Source organism: Topomyia yanbarensis, chromosome 3 (assembly GCF_030247195.1).
Source record: "Topomyia yanbarensis strain Yona2022 chromosome 3, ASM3024719v1, whole genome shotgun sequence".
NCBI lineage: Eukaryota > Metazoa > Arthropoda > Insecta > Diptera > Culicidae > Topomyia > Topomyia yanbarensis.
The window spans coordinates 302,352,282-302,379,977 of NC_080672.1; the positions used below are offsets into that span (position 1 = coordinate 302,352,282).

General features: G+C 41.1%; 1 protein-coding gene across 6 annotated transcripts in view; it reads right to left on the bottom strand.

Moving 5' to 3' along the window:
- The window catches only part of LOC131690704 (uncharacterized), a 142,657-nt gene that overhangs the window by 88,352 nt on the left and 26,609 nt on the right, over window positions 1-27,696 (bottom strand). For 4 of the 6 annotated variants that reach the window (XM_058976644.1, XM_058976642.1, XM_058976641.1 and 1 more), the window contains exons 2-4: window positions 13,469-13,625; window positions 13,202-13,368; window positions 12,794-12,829 (exon numbers count right to left, since the gene is read on the bottom strand). In XM_058976644.1, the coding sequence (XP_058832627.1) occupies window positions 12,794-12,829; window positions 13,202-13,368; window positions 13,469-13,625 (360 nt within the window). The remainder of the gene's footprint in view (window positions 1-12,793; window positions 12,830-13,201; window positions 13,369-13,468; window positions 13,626-27,696) is intronic. The other 2 variants (XM_058976643.1, XM_058976640.1) reach the window with 1 other exon arrangement.

Consider the following 27,696-nt stretch of genomic DNA (forward strand, 5'->3'; position numbering starts at 1 on the left):
GTGATGTCCCGACTCATGGCAAACCATTATACGCTGGATGCACATCTCCGGCGTATTGGGCTCGTGGAAAGTAGTATCTGCGCTTGTGGTGACGGCTATCACGATATCGAGCACATTGTCTGGGCATGCACCGAGTACAGTTTCGCCAGGTCTCGGCTTATGGAACCCCTCCGGGCCCGAGGATGACCACCCAACGTCCCGGTTCGAGATGTGCTGGCAAGCCGCGATGTCCTCTATATGTCCCTCATATACATAAAAACCATCAATATAAAAATTTAACTACCCCTTCTTATTTTCTATCATTCTCAGAAACGCTCTCTTCCATCTGTACCATACACCCAAGAAGGTTTGATAGGACTCCAAGACGACACAAAAAATCTCTGTCGAATGAGCCAACAAACACGGGACCTACAGTACGAATATCACACGCGCAACTCGAACTCTTTCCAATCTGCATCTGAGCCGTCTGGAGGAACCCCTGACGACTCGAGGAAAAACACCCGGCCTCCCTGTACATAATTCTTTTTGATGAAGGTCATCCAAGTCTACATCCTATGCCGTTGATCTCCCGACGCCTGAAACTGAAAGTTAATAACTTTCTTCCCTGCCATCTTTGTCCACCCTCCCTCCCCTGACTCTTATACCCAGAAGTATCACCCCTTACCCCCCCCCCCCCCCTTCTGTCTCTTCTAGTTCTAACTATTATATTATATAATCTCATTGAAAATGCCCAACTCTACTACCACAAAAAAATTACTCTAATTAATCTCCCCGAATCTTTACAAAATTAAATCACGCTCTCTAGTTATTCCTAGTTTTAAGATAGTTATAAAAATTGTCCCCCTTAGTTAAAAATTATTTGCTTCAATAATCTTCCTGCTAAAGATGTCAAACCATATAGCCATAAAAACTAAATGACCCCCCTAATCTTACGAAAATTATATTACCCCCTTGTGTATATATAGCTATAAATTCTCCTTAGTTTAATTTAAAAAAAATCAATATGTAATCCCCTAGTTTTAAGTAATTTGAAATGTAAAACAAACCAAGATTGGCACCTTTAAGCTAACGCAAACCTGCCTTATCAAATAAACAAATTGAATAAAAAAAATAATTCAGCTCTCAAAATTAATGTTTCGGGGTAGCGGTTCCACGAATATGTACGATAGTTAAAAAGTCTGGCTATTTTCTGAGAAATCGAGGGGTCCGAATTACCCCCACTGTCTGAATAGCCCCGGGTTCACCTACATTTGAAAGTCAATGAACAAAGTTCTCCTGTTCATGATTAAGAAAGGCATACTTGCACCGCTAGGTGAATTAAAACAGGTTTTTATTTCGATTTTAGAGGATTTTACCTTAGGGTAAATCGCTAAACCCAGGTTCTTCGCTCACGAAGGGCGTCCAGGCATGTACTAAAGAAAAATTGTCATTTTACATGATTTTTCAACATAAAAATTACTACAAATACCTTTAAATAATGATTTTGGTTGCGTAATCCAAAACAGTTGTCATCAGAAAACCAGAGGTTCTGTGTTTGTCTTTCCGAGACATCACTCGTAACATGCCAGTTGCTTAGTTCATGCAAGACGTATTGGATTTAGGATTGAGCGTCTAACTAGTGTCAGCTTTGGTGCTAGTTTAGATTTATCATGAGGAGAATCCGAAACGCTAAAAACTAATTTTACCTTAAAATATGTTCTAAAATATATGCAATATAATATTACAAAAATTATATAATTATAAAATAAAGTATCACAAATATATCCATTTTTTGAGACTCATGTGGATATAAAAATCAGAGGTTGAACAGAGAATGGTATAAAAATCGATTACAAAAAAGCAGTTTCTTTCAACGCCGTATACTAAATGTTCATAAAAACTAGTACTGTAACAATATTCTACATAAGCTGATTGATTTTCATTTCACTGTGTGAAAAAAAACTGCTTTTTTCGTTTTCAATTTTCGTATCATTCTCTGTTCCCCCTTAAGATGCCTGCAGTATGGTGTACGAACAACGCGATTTTCGTTGTCTTCCTATCTATTCCTGAAACAGAGCCGGGAGGCTCACGGCCGTGTGTGAATTTATGCTCCTATCTAACCATCATCTTCACCGACGTTGTCTCAATGTTTCCATGTCATTGCTACATGGGCCCGGCGTCTCCGGTGTTTAAATTTGGCGAAGGTTAATATCTACCCCCGTCGTAGCTACTGAACGCACGAGATGCTATTTTCTGATGGATTTGCCGCCGATTACTCCCACGTGGTGTGCCTGGTTGTGGGTGTACGCGCGCTGGTTTAGGAGGCCATTTGGTTTACTTCAAACGTCGGTCATGGTTTGAAGACAACAAGCGCGTGCAGGTGCCCCGAGGGACGTAACATTATTATTAAGAATTAATGGGTTTGCGCTGGAGTCGATGTGTGTCTTCTGGTTGGCGATCATTTTTCTAGGACTAGGTTAATGATCTGTCATTTGGGATGGAAAAGTTGAGTTTGAAAACAGGGCAATTCGGGGTCAAATGCACTGCTTCGGGAACTGATTCGAGGAATTTAAATATATTTGATGGTGTGTATTTAGAGGGGGAGGGGTAGAGCATTAAATTTTGGATTGGAGTTGTATAAACCTTACAACTTTGCTATCATCATTTTATCTCCGGTAGAGACATAGGGTGTAGTGAGGATAGATGAACCACTTGTAATGTTTTAAACTTTTTTAGCAATGTATATAAAAGAAATATCAAGAATCAGGAATCCAAATATATTGACTCGATTGACATGTCCCTCATATTATTTGGAGATTTATGCCTTGCTTTGTCGTCTTATTACACAACAAGTAAAGGGTAGGGAAATTGACAACAAAACACAATCCAATCGAAACACAAAACAGTAAACAGCCTGGATTCTTAACTCTATAGCTCTCTATCATACTGGAACAATAACATTCCTTTGAGTTTTAGCAACTTTGAGTTTTAGCTTCCCATACATATGTTCGTCTTTGTGTGGAAAACCCAAAAATCCGGACAAGCAATTGTATTACTGCAGGGCAGTTACATATCAAACGTTTCTTAATTGGATTGACAAAGATCATACGAATAACACTCAGCACGCTGAATAGTAGTCATGTGATAATTGAGTTTGCAATGTCCAGTTAGTCTCTCGACTACAATATTGCTACTGTGCTTCCAAAAAGCAACAAATTCTTGGACATTTTCGTGCTTACATCCGGCAGGAAGGTTTTTGTTTGAACGCAAGTATGCAAACTACGCCAATGGTTATCATGTTCGGATACAGCCCAAAAGTGACTGTTCTGCTTTAGCACCTGATCTAGCCAATTCGTCCGCCCATTGATTCGCAGTAATATAGGAAGGATTGGCTACCCATAAAGGTAGTTAGCATTTGAAATGCTGAGTTCGTGGATTTGAGTTCGACATGCAATTACTAAATTCGATCTCGAATCTGCCGAACTGAGTACTTTTAGGGCAATTTAACTGTCAGAGTAAAAATAAATTTTATCACGGTAAATTCCCTGTTGAAGTGCTGATTGTACGCCACAGAGTCGAGAAGATTTCTTTTTGGAATATGATGCAGTATCTATCGTAAGAATGGAATTGGGCAAATTTTATTTCACGACAGTAGACACCAGCATCGGCACGGTCCTTCAATGAAGAACCGTCAGCATGAAACACAACGTATTTTTCAAGTTGTCGCTCCATCCAGCCATACAGCCAATCCTCGCGAGGAGGAATTAAAAAATTAAATTAAAAAAATGTAACGGAGCAAGTGTGGTGAACCCGTTTGCCAAACGTGGCGAGGTCGCCGGCCCAGCAAAACGACCAAATGCAACAGCAAATACAGTCGCAACAGCAGATGCAGCGAGAGCAACCCAAAGAGGCCATGCAGAGCACGAGCAGCGACAACCCGATAAAACGCCAAGCAAAGCTAGGGTTTGAGGTGCGCACGCCAAACCAACCATCTCCCAGAAAACTAGCAGCCTGGGTTGCCTTAAGTGACGAAGCTGAGACAAAAAATCGAAGAACTCTACGAATTCTTGCAAAGCACAGGAAGCAGTGGTCGAGTGCAGATCACAACGAAAGACGAAGGGAGGAGCGTGCTAATGGCGCAATGTAACCTGGAGAAAGAGCAGAGCCAATCAGGTTAAGCAAGGCGTACAGTTGTACACGGACAGCTGCGATACGCTTATCACCAACCGCAGCCAACCAGTTAATGTTGATCGGTAAAATCGAAGTCGGATGATTGATGTTCTTGTTGCCATTGATCCCTAGAGCCACTAAACAAACGGAGAGGTATTTCAGGTGCCTGGGTTTCGGCCACCAGGTAAGAAACTGTTGATGCCCGGACAGATCTGATCTGTGCAGAAAATGTGAGGAGAAGTGACACATTGCTAGAGACTGCACAAAGCAATCGAAGTGCTCGCTATGTACAAATAAGGGCGGAAAGGACCAATGACGGGAGGCAAAAAGTACCAGAGTACAAAAAGGCGAAGGCAGGCCAATGATGGTGGGGATAACCCAGCTTAATCTCAATCATTGCGACATTGCACGGCAACTGTTCTGACAGTCAACAACAGACACAAAGTGCGACGTTTGGAATTATTGCAGAGCTGTATCGTGTTCCTCCCGATAACGGTAGCTGGATGTTGGATAGTGCAGGGATGGCGGCAATCCAAGAGGTTTCCCTATCCACGAGGCGGTGGATAGCACACACGAAGGCTTCGTGATCAGCAGGATCAACGGAGTATTCGTATGTAGTTGTTATGACACCAGAGAAGTACAATGATGCTGGACGCACAAACCGACTCGTTTGTCAACCGAACGCCGGTTATTATAGAAGATTTTAAAGCTGGGGCCGTGAAGTGGGGTAGCACTCTGACAAACGCACGAGGTTACAGCCTGTTGGAAGCCGTGGCGAAGTTGGATGTAAAGTTGTTCAACGAAGATTTCGCTAGCACATTCCGTATAGACGGACGGGATTCCAACATTGACGTAACATTCTGCAGCACGACCCAGCCGCATGGGCGCCTACACTGAACGTTAATGCAGACTGTGGAAATGCTGGTGACAATCGAGTCTCCAACGACGAGCTTCTTATAGTGGAAAAAGAGCTGAAAGCAAAGAAAAGTCCCGGTCCGGACGGTATCCCCAACGTGGCACTGAAGACCGCGATCCTAGGGTTTCCGGACATGTTTAGGCTAGTTCTACTCAAATGCCTGGACGATGGTTACTTCCCGGATAGATGGAAGATCAAGAGTGGTACTGCTGCCAAAATGAGGAAAACCACCAAGAAATCCAGCATCGTATCGGTCTATATGCCTGCTGGATAATCTTGGTAAACTTCTCGAAAGGGTCATCCTCAACAGGCTGACGACCTACGCTGAAAGTGAGAACGGGCTATCGCAGAGGAAGCTCGGGTTCCCTAAAGGGATATCGACGGTGGACGCCAGCCGCACAGTCATCGCGAGCGCGGAGGAAGCATCGAAGTAAAAGAGAAAGGGTAATCGCTACTGCGCCTTGGTAACGATAGACGTGAAGAATGCGGGTTCCGGACTATCTGTGCGAGGTTCTGAAAAGTTACTTCCCCTAGTACTGGTATACGAAATGAACATGGAGAAGAAGTCGACTAGAATCAGGGCTCTATACTCGGCCCAACGCTCTGGATTATAATGTACAACGGAGTGTTAACACTGGAACTGCTCAGGGGAGTTGAGATCGTCGGCTTTGTAGATGCCGAGATCAGCGTCGGGGAACAATCCATCCCATCGATGCGTGCGCTGAAGCACCTGAATGTGATGGTCGGCGATCGGTTAAATTACAACAGCCATGTTGACTATGCATGTGAGAAGGCTACGAGGACAACTAACGCATTGGCAAGGGTCATACCTAATAACGGAGGAGCAAGAGGCAGCACGAGACGTCTCCTAGCGGGTGTTTCATCCTCAACACTGAGTACGTAAATCACGTTTCACTTAATGGCTGCTCGAATCGCGTGTGCGTACATAACGGTATCGTCGGAGGCGGTATGCGTAATTGTCGGGATGATTCCCATCTGCATCACTCTGGCTGAGGACATGGAGTGATATCAACGCGGAGAAAGGAAGGTGGACCCACCGACTCATCCCAAATGTGTTTGCTTTGGTACATAGGAAACATGGAGAGGTGAACTTCTATTTGACGCAGTTTTTGTCTGGCCAAGAATGCTTTCGGAAGTACCTGCATCGGTTTGGACACGCTTCGTCCCCCTTTGCCCAGAGTGTGTCAACGTGCAAGAGACACCGGAACACATGGTCTTTGAATGCCCTAGGCTCGAATAAGTTCGCTGGGATATGCCTGGTGTGACAGTGGACAATATCATTGAAGAGATGTGCAACGACGAGCATATCTGAGACGCTGTCAACAGAGTGGTTACGAGTATACTCTGCGAGCTGTAGAGGAAGTGGCGAAGGGACCAACAAAGGCGCCACTTTGGCTAGAACGTCCCCGTGAATCCCCAAATCGGATTTCGGAAGAAATACTGCCGCGGGGAACTCTCCGACGCTGTAAACTGGGTCCACCACCGGAGATTGGTTGAGTAGTACGCGACCTAGTACTGGGTTCAGGTCGTCGGGGCGCCAGTGAACCGGACGTCAGGCTTCACCGGAATAGCCGGACTGACCTCGACTCCTTACCGGCTAGATCCAGCGTCGGGGACTAGACCGAGTAGACCGCGCAGAATAGCTAGCAGTGGGTCGTTGGGGCGCCAGTGAACCTGAACTACCCGGAATCGCTGACCTACTGGCTAGCCCGTTGAGTAGGCTAGGTCCACCGTTGGGGTCTATATCGAGTAGATCGGGACGAAACGGGGAGCTAAATAGCTCACGGAAACGAACATCGGTATCGGGAGAAATCTTCCGCCGGGGAATTCATAGTAGGGTAGATTCACCGCCTTGGACAATCCGACTATATCGTGACAAAAACGGTAGTTAATTGGCTCACGAAACAAACACCGCTACCGAGAGAAATCCTACTGACAGGGGACTCACCGCCGGATAATATTCGAATAGATATCGATAAAGCCAGTAGCTAAATGACTTAAGGAAGCGCTTATCGAACTACAGAGAAATTCCTCCTTCGGGGAACTCTCAGTCGGAGTAGGGTGGGTTCATCGCCGGTGACACCAGCTCACTAGAATAAGAGTTAATTTGCGATGTTATATATGGAGACAAGAAGCAAAAGAGAAGTCGAGAGTTAAATAAAAACTCAAAGGTCGAGCCATTTGATGGCCCAAGTGAGGCTCTGAGATAGATCAGAAGAAAGATGTGCGACGACAGCACAACGAGCCTCTGCACGAAGTATTACCTCGATGTAGTCCCGTGGGGTAGATAAAGGAAGGCAAAACAAGAGTAAGGAGTGTTTCTTGTTATTAGACACGTGATTCGTGAGTCCCACACAGTGCCAATACAGGCCAGGCTTTCGAAGCTTTTTGAATCTTAATATATAAACAGATTTTGGTTACTAAGCATTGCGTATATCCATTTCGAGATATATCAAGGTACTCCATGAACTCGTGCTGCTTCTAAAATGGGTTCGATAGACACGTTGTAAAAAGCACCTTCAATATCAAGCAAAACTCCTAAGATTGACTGCTTTTGCTTAACTTTTTAGACGCTTTTTAGACAACAGTGTGTAACAGCTGATGCTCACCTGAGTTAATGTCACGCCGATTATACGTTCCACAGGTTTGAGAAGAAGGGCGGTCGTAATGCGTAATGCGGCGTGTTTTTGGAATCAATTTTACAATTATTCACCGCTGATGGAATGTATCCCGTTACAAGATTACAAGCAAGAACTTTCTTTAAATGCGCTTGAAATTTTCATATCCTCTTTGAAGCAGAACCAGTTCTATTCCAAGTCTCTGGAAAAGATTGAATTGTTCCAGAATAATTCTATATTTTTTAGAGACTACACGGAGCAAATCTTTCAATCGTTGCCCATTTGATCGTTTCGTCTGTCACATTTTGAAACAACTTATTTAATCTACTAGCCTCGTTGTGACTTGAGACATTTGTACGGAGGCTTTTCATCCACTTCGCTCAAACGGCTGGCTGTACGCTTTGCGGGCCAACTTAAATGCCTCCGATCCGTTTCCCGTCGTCTGTGATTTCAAGCTCTTTTACATAACTTTTTTGGTTAGCAAGTTCGACACGCATAACTCGAAGCGGACAATCCTCTAGGTATGCTGCTTCTATGAGTGAGTTTGCTTTATTCATGACCTCATCTAAGTCAATTCAATCGTTGGAAAATAGTTTCATGGCAGGACGATGTACGGTTCGAGCCAGTTTGCCAACTCATGTGTAATAGGGTCATAGCAGAGAGTTACATCTAACACCTCTTTCCTGGCAGATAGTGCGAATTTTGGGCGATTTCCTACATTTTGTTTGTGCAGATTCCTTAAGTATTCGATCAATCCGATACTTCTCAAATTGATATCTGAGCTGCCTCAAATTATGTGGTGGGCATTTGCATCACTGCCCATTATGAGTGGAAACTCATTTCTGCCATAGTATGATACAACCCCTTTGGAAATTATCAGAAGGTGATGCATCATTATGCGGCAAATATGCCGAACAATGGACGTATTTCTTGTTTATGTTGTCAACAGTCATATTGACTGTGACAGTACAAATATCGCGAGTTGAGAGGTCGAATATAACATATGCGTCAATAGCGCTATTCGCAAGTATACATGCGCGAGGCATTTCACGTGGATTTGTCATGCCATTTTTGTTTTAAGCTACGAAGACGGGGACCTATCCACCTAGTAGCACCTATCGTCGATACACTACCAGTTTTCGATCATCCACACAACGTGGCAATTTCTATATGGTAGTAGGAAAGGAAGCTGTGGGTCGAGAATTGATGCTCTTCCCCTACGAGGACAATCTGGGCGGCAAACTTCAGACTGTCTAATTTACTGAGCCCTTCAGTTTCCTTGTGCCATTTAGTACCACTTCCTCGTTGAGCTTCCGACTTGTTTGCGAATTACTCGGTCTAGTCCCTGACGATGGATCTAGCCTACTCCGACGAAGAGTTCCCCGGTGAAAGAAGTTCGAAAGCGAGCCAACCAGCCAGGTGTTGAGGTCAGTTCAGCGATTCCGGTGGAGTAGGGCGTCCGGTTTGCTGGAGCCCCGGCGCCACTGGTGCTGTCTCGTCGTCGTCCACTCAGTCTAGTTCCCGGCGGTGAATCTGGTTGTACGCTGACGGAGAGTTCGCTGGCGAAAGAAGTTCTCCCAATACCGATGCTTCTTTGGTTTTTGCTATACTTCTATCGAAAAAAAACCGGTGGGGTGCCGTGCTCGGTCTGGCGATTCCGGATGGAGCGTGGCGTCTGGTTCGCTGGCGTTTCGACGACTTATACTCAGCGCTCTGTTGCAGTCTACTCGACTAGTTCTCGGCGATGGATCTAGTTTATTCCTGCGGAGTGTTCTCTGGCGGTGATTGCTCTCCCGAAACCGTTGCTCGATGTTCATCACGCCGTTTCCGCTGTAAGACGGTCATGATCTACATCATAACTGTTGACTGCGTTCCACGTCTTTACGTCGCTTGTCATTCTGTAGGCTACATAATCCGGGTTGATATCCGGTCTTCTTGTTTTAAGAACCCTGCACATCGCTTCAAAGCTCGGACATTCGAAGACCACATGCTCTGGTGTCTCCTCGACGTCCTCACACTTCGGTGATGATGCTGCGTACCCGAGCCGATGAAGATACTTCCTGAAACAGCCGTGGCCCGACAGGAGCTGTTTCAGGTGGAAGGTCATCTCTCCGTGCTTTCTATTGACCCACGTTGACAGGTTTTGGATGAGCCGGTAGATCTTTCTTTTCTCCGTATTGTCCCATTCATACAGCCACATCACCATCGAATCGATTCTCATCATCTTCCCCACGTCTCTGGCGTTTAATTGATTGTAGCACTTAATATTCTCCGCCAGGGTGATGCAGATGGGGATCATCTCGGCGATTACGCATACTGCCTCCGAAGATATTATTCTGTACGCAATCGCAACTCGTACGACCACCAGCCGGAACGTCGTGTTCAGCTTTTCGCGGTTCCGCTTGGTTTTCAGCGCCGCACCCTAGGCACCCCAGGAATCCCATATCGCAGTATCGATGACGAAACACTAGATAATAGGAATCCCATATCGCAGTATCGATGATGAAATACTAGATAACAGACCGACTTTTCGCAGGTGTAATCAACGGGTTGTTAAAGCTCAAACGGTCGTCGATTAACACTCCCAATTGCTTCGATGCAATCATGTTCCCTTCGATGGTGATCTGTATCCGCTGAACCGCTTTGCAGTTGCTGACCAAAAACACATCCGTCTTGGGGTGAGCTATTTGCAGCATGACCCCGTTCATCCAGCTCTCGATCGCGTCTATTGTCTCCGTCACCGATTCCTCCACTTCTCCAAGTATCTCACACATTATCGTTAGTGATACGCCTTCTGCGAAACGCACGATTTCCCCGGGCAGCCGCAGTTTATGACCTCATCGTACATCCCGTTCCAAAGAGTTGGACCGAGAATGGAGCCCAGAGGAACGCCCGCTGCGACTCGCATTGACTTCTGCCCTTCGTTCGTCTCGTACAGCAGTACTCTACTCTGGAAGTAGCTCTTCCTGGCTTATTCTTCTGTGCAGCGCTGCGGCATTGGCCCATACGAGGCTGGATGGCTCGCTGACTTCCCTGACTTTGGCAGCAACACCAGCTTCTGTACCTTCCACCTTTCGGGGGAATTACTATCATCTAAACACTTCAGCAGTAGCATCCGGAACAAGTCCTGATATGCCAGGATCGCTGCTTTCAGCACCACGTTTGGTATTCCATCCGAACCGGGGGCTTTCTTTGATTTTAATCGCATCGACGCTTGTTTGAGGCCGTCGTTATTTTAAAGCGTCCCTAGTTTCTCGAAACGTCGCTTGCGCTCCTCTTTCACTCTCCGATCTTGATCTCTAAGCCTGCCTTGTGGCTATAAAACAAGCAGCGCGTAGCGTACTGAGCTACTCATTTAACTAGTAAGCTGCACGCCGTCTACTGCATGGCTCCAGTTTTCGTGACATTGTAACGTTACAAGCCGTCACAATCCTTGTTAGATCAGCTGTACTTGATTCCGCTATTCGCCGAAGTGACTCAACAAATAGGTTTTTGTTAAAGACTTACGTCTTCCACTTTAGCTTGCCGGCCGTCCTTCTCCGTGCTGCAGCAGGGTTCCATTGGCCGAATCGCCTGGTGGTCGCTATGGGGATACTTCTTGCACATTCTCCAGTCCGTGTTCGCCGTCAGTCAAGGACTACAGAATGTGGCGGAATCTCTCTCGGTGCTGTCCGTTTCGTGATCCAAGAAGCTCCCAGTTTTGTCACGACACCAATAGCCATTTAGCTCCCCGCTTCACCGCGATCTACTCGACGGTACACCTAGCCTCCACAACGAGCCAACAGGTAGGTGTCGAGGTCTGTCGCCATTTTTCACTACAAGGAAATATACACACAAGACAACTTTTGCAAATGAAACTTTGAGAATACCATTTAAAATATTAGGCATGTTTTTGACGAATATATTCAATTTTTTCAAATTTCTTTAAAAAATTTGGGGGGGGGGAGTTGTCCCCAAACTCCCCTCCTCTTCACCGCTGCTTCGCCACTGACCAAAATTGACAGCTGACTGGCGAATTTCAAAACTCAACCTGAGGTTGAAATGATGCAGATAATAATTCCTCAGATTGTTATCGTGTTGGTCTTGCTAAAGGCTAAAAACACAAAATCATTGACATCTTATTTAGCAAAAAATTAAACTAACATCTGAATTTGAAGCTGGCATCAAAATGTTATTCCGTTTTCTGTACTTTTGATATCTGACTTTGCATGGAAAACAACTCGTTTATAGGTTGTTACTACTGAAAATGCCTTCTGAGTTTGTACCGCTAACGAACCTGCTATGGCGAAACCTTACCACTCATTGTATTCTGATCGGTTTCGATAGGTTGGACTAATTGGAACAAAACAAAAAGATTCACCACGCTGTGTTGTTTTGTAAAAAGGAGTCAATGGCGAAATAAACTCCCTAAAGATTAGCAGAAAAAACGATAGTGATTGGTGTGATTTGTCCAACTATTTTGCATTCAGTAAATACGAACCGTGTTGAACATTTTGTTTCCTAAATTAGACATGGTTTTGCCAGGAGGTGAGTCACCTTCTTTGCCAGCCGGCTGTAGCCGGTGATCCGGATTCTGAAGTAATGTCCTTTGCTTTATGGTATTATATCCTATGTAGAGCATTGAAGCGAAATGTACAACGAAAATGTATGAAAAGCTGACGTGGAGCGTATTCTTCAAAGGCGACGCAAGTAGCAATGCAAAATGTTATTGTTAGCAAAAATACACGAAACACTAAGGAATGATGTCTACAGTTTGTTAATGGTAGGATGGAAAGCTAGATTTCAGCTGGACGGTAAACCAAGAGCGTATAGTGTTTTATCGAACGGAGAACGAAAATTATTGCCAGAAGGAAACATAACAACGGGGTAACAACTATCGATATTAATAGAATTGATCTGATTCAGAACGAAAATTTGAAATTTCGAACGTCGTAAAGAACACATAAAACGTGGACATTACATTTGGAAACAAATAGAACAGTTTACACAAAACAGAAAATGTAATGGATCACAATTGTTTTGTTTATTTGGGAGATCGGGTTCATGGCAACTGTAAATTAACTGTTCGGGTAAAAGTTTGTACACTTACTGTTGTTTCCTGGTGGACAGTTTTCGTGATTTATGCCTACGAGATTTTTGGGGAGTTTTTTTTTGCATACAATATCAACATTCATTTTTGCATATAACACACAGTGTATTGTGTGCAGAAGCGTATTTATGCAAGTTAGGGAGAAAAGAGAAAGAACAAACAAAACATCATAATCCAAGAATAATGTGAATATTGTGAATAGTGCTAGAACGAGCTACCTATGTGATATACAATTTTGTACAAATTAACCACAAATCGGTGAATGGTGAAATCTGATGGTTAGTTTCACTAATCTACTATCCGTGATTGAATGAATAAGACAAAAAAAAATTCTATACATCAAGACGTGGCAGAGGGTGAAAGATGGTTAACCCTAAGAAATACAGCTTAGGCTCTAAAATAACTTACAGAAGAGAACGGCTACGTAGTCGGAGTCCTCGATGATCTTAGACAGAATTTTAGAGTTGACCTCCTCGATCCGGTCGGGCAGGTCCATCGCTTCGAGGGAAGTGAGGAAGTCCAGTACGCCAGCCTCATCCATTAGGTCACCTTCGTAGATGATGGGTTCCTTCTCTCTGTTCGTGGACGGAAGAAATAAATACAATTAGTAACGGTTTCAGTATGTTTTGACGCTGCTTTGGAAGGCGGGTATGATACGCCGCATCTTTCCATTACCTGAAGTAGGTGAGGGCGGGGAATTTCGTGATGCCATACTGTTTTGCTAGTCGTTTATCGTTGATTTTGACAAAGTCGACACCGAACGAGTCGGTGTCATCGTCAATGTGCTCGAGTTCGGCTAATACTGTGTCGCATGTCGTACAACTGCGGGCATCTAGGGTGATTGAAGGATGAAGCACAAAATAGGTTAAACATGACTTCAGACTAATCCGGTAAGATATTCACTGATCAACCGCAACTATAGAGAGCTAGTTTCGAAACCATTTACATCTGCTTAGGACACACTTTTCGTATATTAATTTTTAATCCTTTTAACTTGCTAGGTATCATATCGTTGTTCATTTTCATTCTATGCTGCTCTTGTCCCAGAAGAAGCATTCACTCATCGTCTTTTCAGATGAAAGTTTTTCAGATCTAGTTATCTAAACATTAGTAAGGATTATTTGCCTCAGCAAATCGAGGATACTCCAGAGAATTGTTAAGAATCTAATTTTACATAAAACAAGAGTGCAAAATATTTCTAGTTCCAAAAATTAATATTGAAATTTGAGGGATATTTACACAAGAACTAACTGCTAGAACACTAAACTAAACATCCCGCAATTTCAAAGCATTCAATCAACTAAAGAGAATATTCATTTTCAACATAGCACAACAGAGCGCTCGATATACATTATGAATATGAACTCTGTTGCTGTAGCTCATTCAAAAGCCAAGCAACGAATGATAAAAAACGAACACGCGGGGCATGTATACATACCATCCAGTATTCGATTGGGTCTCCGACCAGATATGAATGAAATAAGATAATAACAGAACAGAATTTTTTTTAGCATATTGTGTTATAAATATGGTCTCGTTAGCAGGCTTGTCATTTGCTCACACTATGTGCACAAAGAGCGAATTACACCGATGAAAAAAGGCAGCATAAAAACACTGCGATGTGCAGATCACCCGCACAAAGAGAAACTTGGAAACGAAAAAGAGAAAGAGCTGTGCACCAAGAGCTGCACAATTACACACAATGAGTCACCTTGAAGAGTCACTTTTTGTGCCTTATAGCACACCCGATAAACATCAACTCGAATACACAACCGCAACACAACTGAGGTTTGGTTTCGTATTTTTCGTGTCTCGTTTCATACTATTTCACCGGTAAACGAAAACCAACACCAAACCGGAGTGCAGTGTAAACGAAATATCGGTATGGTTTTCCTGCCTCGTTTGAACACAACCAAACCAAGGGCAAAACCGCACACGGTGTAAAGCAAATGGAAACACGTGTTAAGATTTCATTTACCGTACCGGTACTCAACTGGTGCTTTCCCACCTCTGGCAACCCCAAGTTACAGTGATTTGAAGCAAAACACTCACAAGTTCTCATCACGGTTTTTGGTATATCTCAGTAAAGCTGAATTTTAATATCCTAGAAACGCCACTTTGTCGATATTTTTCAGACAAGTAACGTGGCATATCTAACTCAGTTTACCCCAAAATTCGTCATAAGATTTTTTTTTATAATTCGTTTATTTGACATGGCTCATAGCGGTAGCTTAACGGAGCCGTGGATCTTTTATATGTTTACAAATGTAAAAATAAAAATATAAACAAATAATTCAATAATTATAATATTGGATCTCGTGCGCGCAACTTTTTATTGCGAGCGGAGACCTTCTTTCGCGGGGTTTGCTGGCAATCTGCGTCTGGGGGGTCATTTAATTCTTTTTTTGTTTTTCACGTCCAGGTCGAAGCCGGCTTGGTGTCCACGCTCAGATGTTTTTCCCTGTTTCTTGCACTTATTGTTGACCAGCGTAAATCCGTCACTGTTATTGTTATCCTTGCCAATGTTGCTTATAGTGGATTTTGCGGTACTGGATGCTTCTTTTGTGGTTGTTATTATGGTCTGTGCAACTGCTGCCACAAATTTGGCCACCGTTTGTGGTTCAGGCATTGGTATTGAAAACTCTGTTTGGGGTTGGTTTGCCGTAGATGAGTTGGCAATCGGTTGAGATGCGTCTTCCTCTGCATCTTCCGCGCAAGGTTGTCCATGATGAGCTGTCTGATTACAATACTTGCACGTAGGAGTTTGCCCTATCGTGGGTGCATAGCGTAGTTTGCATAATTGTAGTTCCGTGAGTTTTGAGTTTTATTGTCAAGTAGGAGGGTATAGGCCTTTCAACCCGCATCCTCACTACAAAAACGCCGTTAGGAGTACCCGGGAAGAAGTTTCTCCAAGTATCAGGTGTAACGGATTCTACTTCTCCGTATTGCGACATGCATTTTGCAATTGACTCAGGAGGGGTACGAGGTGATAGGTCATATAGCTTTACATCTATATAATCATTCTCAATATGTACGGGATTCTTAATTCCAACGTTGTCACTTTCAACCACGTGTTTTAAGTGTTCTTCAAAACGAAACGCTCGGCTTGTGCTAACGTGTTGAATGATATTAACACTGCACTGCGAAGTTGATGATACTGAAGGTACAACACTTCCGTAAGTCTAAGTTGCATTTTTACCTTCAGAAGGTATTCCACTTCAGTAAAACTCGGGCGTTTTAAACAAAATTTAAAGTCAACGACGGCAGCGTTTGGTCGGAGTAGAGCTTTTTCATCAACTTTACTCATGATGACAAGAATAATCCGATGTTTCCTTTGTTCTCGAGATAATGCACATTAGATCGAGAGGCCTGTTGTTCACTTGGCTCGATTGTACGTCTGACTGCGGCAGAAGTAGAAAGTAGACTGTTTGTCATAAGATTGCACAAGGGAGACGAGCTTTGGATGACTTTTTTAAATGGAAGAAGCTGTCGAAGTTCTGTTTGAACTACCTGATTTTGTAGGTCATATGCACTTGTGGGAATCATAGTGAACCATTTGTGACCCAAGGTAGGCGAGACCGGGGTTGGTTGGCCGAGGAATTTCTGCACTCATTCTGGTTAAACTGTTTGATAATCGGTTTGCGCTGTCATGAAGATACAATCCATGAATTTTTTGATTCATGGGCTGGAGTAGGTTGGCCGGTTTGGTTAAATTAGTGAAATACATCAAATGCATCAGCGGAAAATGTTTATAAGTGAGAAAACATCATTTTACAATATATAGGTATAAAAAACCCACTCTTTACTTTTTAGTCTTTTTGACTATTTTAGACATAGTCTCGGCAGCTTTAGTGAGCTTTTTTATAGCTGCCGCTGCTTTCTTTTCTTCCGACAGCACACGCTTTCTTTCATTTTTCCCCTTTGTCCAATGCTGCTTTTATTGAGGAATCGGTGAAAATCTGAGTCGATCGGCGTCTATGACCTTGACTCTTCTTCGAATCAGTTTGTGGACTCGCCTTGGGGAGAGGTCTGACGTCTTCAGGCAGGCTTGCATCTTCTATGCCGATGGACGAGTTCAGTTCGGAGTTGGGTTGATCTATTACAAATCTTGCCAGTAAATTCTCACGAGGGAAAAATCAGGATTGAAGGGGCAATATCGGAAACATCTGTTTTTATAAACTATTCCCACTTTTTAATGGTAGGGTTACTGTGCCCTAATTCATTTCAGCACCTCTATTCATCTCACTCATTTAAACACATTAGTTAGAGCAGTATCTGCTATCTCTTTTCAAAGCATTAGCTCAAATGGTAGGATGAATAAAAGTACGTTGTGTCCGACTTTTGGCTTCGCTCAAATGCGGGCATTTTACATTTTCCAAGCCAGATTTTTTTATGGAACTACTTCTTAGGAATGAAGCACAGCTGTTGACATCTATACAAGCGCATTCGGATCACTGTAAGCCTAGTGACGAAATAATGTGACATCCTGACTAATGAGATGAATAAGGGCGCGTCTACCCTACTTATGTCTTGTTTCTTTTTGTCAATAATTTAAATTTATTGTTATTACTTATTTCTCATATATATTTTTACTTGTAATCATCAATATTACCATTTTTGCCTTCCTTATATAGAAAGGTTATGCAATCATTCTAAAAAAGTCAACCTAATCCCGGTCCGGAGGGCCGAGTGTCATATGCCATTCGACTCAGTTCGTTGAGATCGGAAAATGTCTGTGTGTATGTATGTGCGTATGTGAAAAAAATGTCACCTCTGTTTCTCAGAGATGGCTAAACCGATTTGCATAAACTTAGTCTCAAATGAAAGGTACAACCTTTCCATCGGCTGTTATTGAATTTTTTGTTGATTGAACTTCTGGTTCCGGAGTGACGGGTTGAAGAGTGCGACCACACAGCAAATTCCCATGTAAACTGAAATTAAAAATTCTCAAAGGTGGGAGTAAGGGAAATTTTCAAAATCGAATTTGTATTTTGGATACCAAATTACTTTAAAATGCATGAAACGTTGAGATTTGATGTAATATCAAGAAAAATTGACGTAAATTGACTTTTACACATTTTAGTCATTCTCATATAGAAAGGTTATGCAATCACTCTAAAAAGTGGCAACCTAATTTTTTTTCTTATATAGGCTTAGACAGGAGTATGTGTTGAGGAGTTGCTACTTTAAAATTATAACTAGTTTAAAATTTCTTAACAAAGTTGAAAATTTGCGGCAGGGTCCGAACTCCCCGGATCTTTCTCCTTGATTCGCCGTTGGTTTCAAGCGGTTTCAGTGTCGATACATAGTATCTCAAAATCGTAGCCGTCGATCCATTGTATGTATGCGCAAATCGTACTGAATATGTAATATACATTTGCACCATTGTATTGAACATAATGAACCATGGAATCGTAGTTTGGACAAATGAGAAAGGCACAATTGCACCACTAGGTGGATTAAAAAAGGTTTTCAACAATGAAATTACTGTCGCAGATTATGTTAAGTACGTTGGGGTAAATTTGCACTCATAACTCAATTGGTCTACTCACATCAATTCAGAATCAAGAGAGTTGGCATGAATTTCGGCCAATGTAGGTCACGTCTTAGAAACTGATAGAAATTCTAACATTTTCTTAAACAAAACGAACTATACTGTGCATATCGCCATCAGTATCGTTTTTAGTGTAAACTGACGTACTGCACTTGGGAGTTTTCTGTGTCTCAAAGTGTTTTAATTGTGTGAAATACTTATCTCACTTCCGTTGAAATCGAAGATAATTGCTCCCCGAAGTTGTCTCCTGTACGGTGTTGTGTTTGTTTTGCAAAATTATCGCGAGAAATTGAAGATTTTTGTGTAATAATTTTGCTCAATTTGCGACATTGTTTACATTGCCGTAACTAGTGTGTAATTCCCCACAAAAATTGTACGCGCTCATTTCGCCATCTGCACGCGAGCAGCGGAAAGTATTCCCCACATTCCAATTTGGCGCATAGCGAGACGAGATCGAAAAAGCATGACATTGCAGGTTGAAAGCAAGCATGAGTATGAGTTGCAAGTCATGCGGGATTGAGAGAATTGCATGCCGAGGCCGTTACGGATCGGTTTTCTGTACTGGCTGTGTACGATTGTGTGTGCTGTTTCAACACATGGGTGCAGCAATCCGATTCCGCTGCTCCTATCCTAACAAGTTATGTGAGGCAGTAGAGAATCTAAACGCGGTCGTCTCAAATCTCCCGAGCCGCACTGAGACTCACTTTCCGGCTAATTCTGGCTCTTTAACTCAAAGAGGGCTGTTTGTGAAGCGATTTCCGCGGCTGTTCACGTGAGGTACCTAGTTTAGCTATACTGCATACATCCCACGTAATCTCGTCTCTTCGTTCACCGGGACGCACATTTGCCGCCAGTCGTGAGGAAGCCCTTATTCCCCCATCACAGTCGAGCCATTCCTGCCAGCGACCAGCAGCCATCCCGGTCCTGTGGTGGAGTTGGAACGAGGGATCTACCTCAGGCAAGTACAATGCATCTGTGAGCTCTTCCTTGCCTCAAACCTCTTCGATTTCCAGCCTTTATCAACGACGGGATAAGTTGCTGTTATACTACCAAAATGTTGGTGGTATCAACTCAAGCGTCGAGCAAAACCGCCTTGCAATATCCGATAAGAATTTTGACATCATTGTCTTTGTCGAAACGTGGTTGAACGATGACACGCTTTCCAGTCATGTTTTCGGTACTGGATACGAGGTGTTTCGTTGCGACCGGAGCCCTAGCAATAGCCGAGAATCCTCCGGAGGCGGCGTTTTAGTAGCAGTTAATACCAGTTTGAAGGCAAAAATTGTCGAGAATATTTCTTGGGCTTGCCTACAGCAGGTTTGAACGATTATCGAGCTTGGCGATCGTAAGTTGTACTTGTGTACGTTGTATGTTCCATCCGACCGCGCTCGTGATATCGAATATGTTGATGCACACTGCAGCTCAGTTTTTACTATCCACCCAGGTGCAGTGAGGCTACTTGACAGCTATAGCTATAGCTCAGCCACGTTACTACAAATCAATCCTATTGCCAATGAGAATAGCCTCCATCTCGATCTTTGTTTTGCCAGCGATCAGGTTTCCGCTACATCAATAGTGCTGGCGCCCTCTCCTTTAGTAAAACCTGTGATGCATCATCCTCCATTGATCGCTACGATTGATAACACTGTGGTGCATGATTTCGATATTTCACCACTTTCTGTCACCTACGATTTCCGTAAAGCCGACCATCGCAATATCGCAGACCTTTTTTCCACCATATCGATTGGGAGAATATTTTGGACCTCAAAGATATCGAATCCGCTGTTCAAACTTTTTCCAACGCTCTGGTGTATGTTATTGACAGGAACGCTCCAAAGAAAGTTCACCATCGACAAACCGGCCCTCCTTGGCAAACGAGTACACTTCGACGGCTGAAGTCTATAAAGAGAGCTGCCCTGCGGAGGTTTTCTAAGTATCGTACAATATCACTCAGAGACTATTACGCCAGTCTCAACCACGCGTACAAACGAGCCAGTCAACACTGTTTCTATCGATATCAGAAAAATATTCAGCGTCATCTCAAGTCGCATCCTAAACGTTTCTGGAAATATGTGAACGAGCAGCGCAAGGAATCTGGACTGCCATCGTCTATGACTTTCAATGGGAACACGGCTACCACATCTCGAGACATATGTGCACTTTTTTCGGAAAAATTTCCGAATGTGTTCACTGACGAGGCATTAACTATTAAGCAAATCAAACTAGCTGCTAGCAGAGCTCCACTTGTGGGTCAAACTGTGGGTGCCATCGATGTCAATGTAACGATGATTACCAGAGCTTCCTCTCGACTTAAGTCATCCTTCAATCCGGGACTCGACGGGTTCTCCTCCACTTTTCTGAAAAGGCAAATCGAAGTTTTGGTTAATCTTTCGAACATCTAGAGGTGTTTTTCCATCTTGCTCATGGAAGCAACTTGGGACCGTTCATGTTTCTGATATACTTTAATACAGCATCTAATTCTGAAGACTCCACGATTGTTCTTCGCGGATGACCTCTTGATTTTTCGCCTAATTCGTTCAATTGAAGATTGCAGAGTTCTCCAACAGCAGCTTCAAGTCTTTGCTGATTGGTGCAATACGAACTTCATGTATGTAAACCCGAAGAAGTGCTCGGTAATATATTTTTCACGGAAGAAGGGTTCGATTTATTTTAATTGCCGTCTATTAGAAACAGAAATCGAACGTGTCAGTCACATGAAGGATCTAGGAGTGATTCTAGATTCACTATTTACGTTTAAACAACACGTCTCCTATGCAGTTGGTAAAGCGTCTCGAGCACTGGGATGTATCATCAGGGTAGCCGAAAACATTACAGATGTTTATTGTCTCAAATCGCTGTACTGCTCTTTATCCCGATCAATTCTAGAATATTGCCCTGAAGTGTAGAGCCCAAACTATAATAATGGCGTTGAGAGTGAAAGTGTGCAGCGTCGCTTTTTATGTTTCGCGCTCCGTAGATTGCCGTGGAGCGATCCTGTCCAACTACCTAGCTATGAAAACCGATGTCAGCTGATTCAACTAGAGCCCCTACATGTTCGAAGGAATACCGCAAAAGCTTTGTTCATCGCTGACACTCTGCAGGGCCGTATAGATGCCCCAGCTATTTTATAACAAATCAACATAAACATCGCACCTCGAGCACTACGCAACAACATTATGTTCCGATTACCTTTTCGACGTACAAATTACACTGGTCGACAGCCATTTTGGTCAAATCTGTTATTAAAAGGTGCTACAAACATCTGACAAATATTTGGACATCTGGAAAGGCATATTGAATATTACCAAATTCGAAAAAACCATGCGTAAACAAAAAATGCCACTTTTTACGAAAATTTGACATTTTGCAAAATTTAAAATGCTGCCATTTCAAAAGTTCTCAATGGATTTCTATCAAAGATAGCATTATTAGTAGCTGTAAGCCTCTTCTTTCAGACAAAAAAAAGTTCAAGCTAAACAGACGTCAGAGTTCTGATCAATTTACCTAATTGAAGAAAATCTTCAAAATCAACGCTTTTTGGTATTACTACAGACACGACAAAAACTTCGAAAAATCTATTAAAAATAAATTTCTTTTTATAGACTTCGATGCTCTGGATATAAATTAAAAGTCAAAGTAGTTTTATGACCACATTTTAACATAACCTTAAAATATTTTTTTTTGTAATAGCAATTTTCGCACCTCACTTCATTACGATCGAAGGCGCTTGGCAGTTCAGCTCTATAGTTCTTGATGTTTTATTTGTGATACCGTTTGAGTTTGTTGCCTGCATACTCCTTGGGATGTGCGAGAAGTAAATACGAACAGGTATTTATATATTGCATTTATTCAGTACTTTATGCCTAGCTCACCGAAACAAAATTGATTCAATGAGAAATATGGCGTCTTCACGGAGACAGCGTAAGAATGATCCAAATCCGCCGACAGTATTTCAAACAGAAATATATGCCATTCTAGAATGCACTTACGTATGTCTGAAAAGAAAATAACGGTACCCAAATATTTGCATTTTCTTAGATAGTCAGGCTGCGCTCAACGCATTAGGCTCCTACATGTCGTTCAAAACTAGTACACTCCCATTCTTGCACTCCGACAATTGACGGAGAAAACCCATGATAATTTATACTGGGTTCCAGGACATAGTAACGTTGCAGGGAACGAAAAAGCCGATGAGCTAGCAAGAGGAGGGTCTTCCACTAATTCGGCCCAGAGCCATTCTGTGGATTCTCATCGAGTGCCCTCAAAATAGAATTGAAAAGTGGGAAATCACAGCTATAAAGAACAATTGGAGTACCACACCTGGGCTACGACAATCAAAGAAATTTCTCACCCAAAGAGAAAAAAAGTCTGGAGTTGCTCAGACTAAACAAAAAAGAACGATGTATCATGACAGGACTACTTACCAGACACTGTCCGAGTAAATATCATCTTAAAAAAATTGGTAAGCTTACAAACGATACATGCCGCGCCTGCGGATCTGAAAGTGAAACATCAGAGCATCTGCTCTGCGAATGCTTTGCATTGATACAACGCAGACTAAGAGTCCTCGGTAAAAAAAAGCATTGGAGCCTTTTGATATTTGGATTGTAAATCCCAAGCAGGTAATAAACTTTATACGAAGTGGTGTACCTAACTGGAAAGAGTGTGTATCTCAATAATGACAATTACTCATGAATAGTGATATATCATAGTAGATAGTACAATTAGATTAAAGAAGGGGCATACCAGAATAGATCTAAATTCTGGTCGCAGTGGTTCGTCTCCAACAAAAAAGGTTAATTTGCTATATTGATATGATATAATAAAAATTTTCATATATAAGATAAAATATATTCTGTGATCACTGGTCGTTTCTATTCCCTTTTCGAAATTCCATTCGCAAACGTCATTGAACATATAATTGAGTTAGGTTATGTAAGTTGACCAAAAGTAACAAAACTACGGCTTCATATTCAGATTGAGTATGTCCAAATCTATTCGCTGTCTCTTTCTAACTCTTGAACTCCGTATTTTTGTTAATAGTATAACTATTACAAAATGAAATATTTTTAGGTTATTATGAAATGTGATAATAAAACTACTGTATGACTTTTAATTTATATCCAGAGCATTGAAGTCTATAAAAACAACATTTATTTTTAATAGATTTTCTGAAGTTTTTGTCGTGTCTAGTAATATCAAAAAGCGTTGATTTTGAAGATTTTCTTCAATTAGGTAAATTGATCAGAACTCAGACGATTTTCGTCTGTTTAGCTTGAACTTTCTTTTGTGTGAAAGAAGACGCTTACAGATACAAATACAGCTATTGTTGATCGAAATCCATTGAGAACTTTTGAAATGGCAGCATTTTGAATTTTGCAAAATGTCAAATTTTCGTGAAAAGGGGCACTTTATTTTGTTTACGCATGGTTTTTTCGAATTAGACAGTATTCAATATGCCTTTCCAGATTTCCAAATATTTGTTAGGTATTTGTAGTACCTTTTAATAATAGATTTGATACAGTTTGCAAATTCCAAAAATTCAGAAAAAAAATTTAACACTGACTACAAAAAAGATCAAATTTATGGAGAAATCTCAAAAACAGGAGCACGGCCGGAAAAACTATGGTCATTTTTGAACTCAGCGCACCCGATTTACCCTAAAAACTACTATCACAACCCTGCACCAATTTTTTTCTGATTTTGTAGACCAGTGTTATAGTATGCACGGAGGCATCACTGGTCTGCCACGAATTTTTAACCAGGTAGCTCCAGCATTCGATTTCAACGTTTCTCGGCAAACTCTGCGTTTACATTTTTCGAGATTTTTTAATCAATTCATTAACAACACTTGACCTTTTTATTCTTTGTTTGTACTTATTGTATGATTATTGTTTTTATGTGCGACTTGATTATTAGAAATAAGATTAGTATTTAGGCCAACATCATTGAGGCTTTGATATGCCTGTTGATGTATTAAAGAAATAAATAAATAAACTTACCATAAAACGGGGTATCTTTGATCACATCCCCTCTAACAAAATCATCGAAACAAACACGCCATATTCTAAACATGTTTAGCATCTATCGGTAACGATTATTTCGTCATTTTTTTATGATAATAAATTCAATTTGAAAATTATACAATTCTCATGCATCGTTTCTATCTGTTCAAACAATCCCTTGTATATTAATAAAATCAATAAACTTCAACAGAACTGATCACTTTTTTAGAAACCGTAAATATTTTTGTCCAATAATTTATTTTAAAAATCCTACTATTTAATTTCGACTATTGAAAGTTCGACTGAAGTTGACTGTATCCTTCTAGGCAATTTTGTTTTCTTACGAGACGACGCAATATGGGGCCATGAAATTGCCTACGGATATGAAATTTACACAACATTTCGAGCGTTATCTCGCATTTCGATACACATATTTTGCTGATCGAAGTAACCCCGAAAACAACAAATGAAGACTTGTAACAAAGTAATTTTACTTTTATAGTAAAATGCAATAAAATACCTAACTATTTAAACATTTTCAATCTATGGGTACCGGTACTTGTTTTAAAAATACAAACAGTTACATCTACTTGAAGTGAAGATAGTTATTCGAAAAACTTTAAAAAAGTGATCAATGTTCCCTCATTTTACGGTACCTAATAGATCGTGCAACTAAACTGAGAGAATATATTCGTAAATCGCTAAGAATTTGTTTCGCGCAGACAATTTTCATAACATATTGAATTTTTCGTACATATGATGAATCATTCGTAGTTCTATTCAAACAATTATTTTTTATTACGAGTTTTTCGTAAAAACCACGAAACGACTTTCGTTTACTTATTACGAATCGGCTTCATTTGGCAAACGAATTGTTCGCTGCTATATACGTCAACATCAAAAGAGCTCCAATATAGATAGAATATGGTGTCCGTGTTGCTATACGTCAGATAATTGTTGATCATCACGATGGTTAAATAGTCAATAACAGTGTCCACCGGTTTGAGGAAAATTTCCTGAACCTCTTTCGCTGCCAGTAGATCCAGAATCTGGAGCAGTACGGATTCGATCGGATTCAGATGAGTCATCGCGAACTGTTCGTTGATTTTGTATGAATAAGTTTGAGTTTTTTCTCTTCAGGGATAATTCAAAAAGAAACCGAGCTTGTTCTATATTTTGTCGGAGCAATGACAAAATAATATGCATGCTAATAAAATGAACACTTTTCTGATATGAACAAAAATGAATTTGTGCGACCAACTAAATCGTATATAGTATACACAAACATTTATTAAAACAAACGAAACATCGTTTCATTCACGAAAAATATTTTCATCAACGAAAACATTCGTGCAATGTACACTATATAAGTAAAATTTACGAAAACATGCGTTAATCAAGCGGCCATTTCTTCAGACAAAAATAAAATCGATCTTACCAGATCAATTCTTTTAATTTAAAAAATCGGTGTTGTCAAACATCGATCCTAAAAGATCGAATGAAAAAAATAATTCGTGCGACCAACGAAATCGTTCGTAATATACACAAACTTGTATTAAAGCAAGCGAAGCATTTTGTTTCATTCACGACAAATAGTTTCATTGTCAACGATAACATTCGTGCACTATACACCAAATATGTAAAATTTACGAACACTTTTGTTAATCAAGCGGCAATTTTTTCAGTCCATGAAATGAACAAAACCTACTATTTACAAAGCACGAAAATGCTTCGTTGCAGAAAACGACGAATGAACTTGTGCATTGCTTGATCATTTTCATAATATTTACGAATTTATATTTTCAGTCTAATCATTTTTTTATTTTACCAACTTTAAAAAGTCGATAAAAACAAACTTTTTACAGCTAAGCAACCGATAGAAAATTATCTCTACAACGCATACTCCCTCGTCGTATTTAGTTGCAAAATTCCAAGATTGCACGAGAAGCCGATCTCTTCCCCTAATATTATTAGCATAATTTTGAAAGAATTAACTGAATCATGAATAATTGATATCCTGGCTACATTTAGTATTAAATTGATTTGAAAAAATGCTAATCCACTTGGTCAAATCTCTGAATCCTTGGTTTACTTTTTTTCGAAGTAAGGAGATTTGACAAAGAACTACTGAAGAGAAGGGGGATATAGCGCCGCTGGTAAATCGTTTGCCTTGCACGCCACTGACCTGAGTTAGATTCCCAAACCAGCACAAAGGATTTAATGACTTTTGGAAAGAGATTTTTCTAACCCTAAAAAGTCATATACCCTAAGGTTAAAACCTCTATAATCGAAAACTACTGAAAATATTCCATTGATCTAAAACAAGTGTATTAAAAGTTCTACGAAAATGTTTAATTATGGACAAAACTCTTGTATAGTTCCTTATATTTCCATGTTGTTTGTGGCATTGAACACTTTCATCGAATTTTATGTACGTTTAACGAAAAATCTGGTTGAATATCCCCAGTTTCCTCTACTCGTGCACACGCGATAGTGCAAATGCGCAGGTACTCGCTAACATATTTATAAACACGAGTGTACACGCAATCATTCAAATGCCCATGCCTTGATTATGCAAACGCGAAGTTAAGAAGACACACGCGCACTCGCCAACCCAGCAAAATCCACGCGGAAAGCGGTTATAAATTATGGCTGATTTCAGTCGGAGTTCCGACTGAATTCAATCAGAATACCGTCTCAATTTCCAGCTAGTTTAACTATGAAATGCTTCAGTGGTTACTCCACCAATTACATCCCACACGCCTTTCGATGATGGCTTTGGTTCTATGTTCTATTAAGTAGGTTCCCAATTCAACCTACTCTATCAAAATATATATAGAGAGAGATAATGATATCGGTTTAAGTGCAAACCATTTATTGTAGGCGGCGTTATCAAGGACATATGTTGGCACCATAATAAATGATAAATAAGAGATCAACTGTCTAAAAATTACAAAACTAACGTGAAAATTTTAAATATTTTATTTTGAAGCAATCATTTAAATCGAACAACCCTCTTTTCATACCCACATCATTGTGCTAATGCGTTGGATAGAGATGGGGTAAGATCAATTAGGAAACAGTTACTTTATTATAAAATCTTTGTAGTGATGCCAATTATACATCACTCTCCTGGGAGTATTAGGAGCACTTGTTCTCTGGTTTACGTTAATAGAGTATAAATGCACATTTCTGTCGCTCTTTTAAAGTGTGCTCACTTTTGTAATATGTTTAGTCGAGTTTTGTGCAATTCAATCGAATATGTAACCAGTTTGAGAATCTGAAACATACTGTGTAAAATTATAGATTTTATTATCCCACTATTTGTTTGTATTTTACTATAC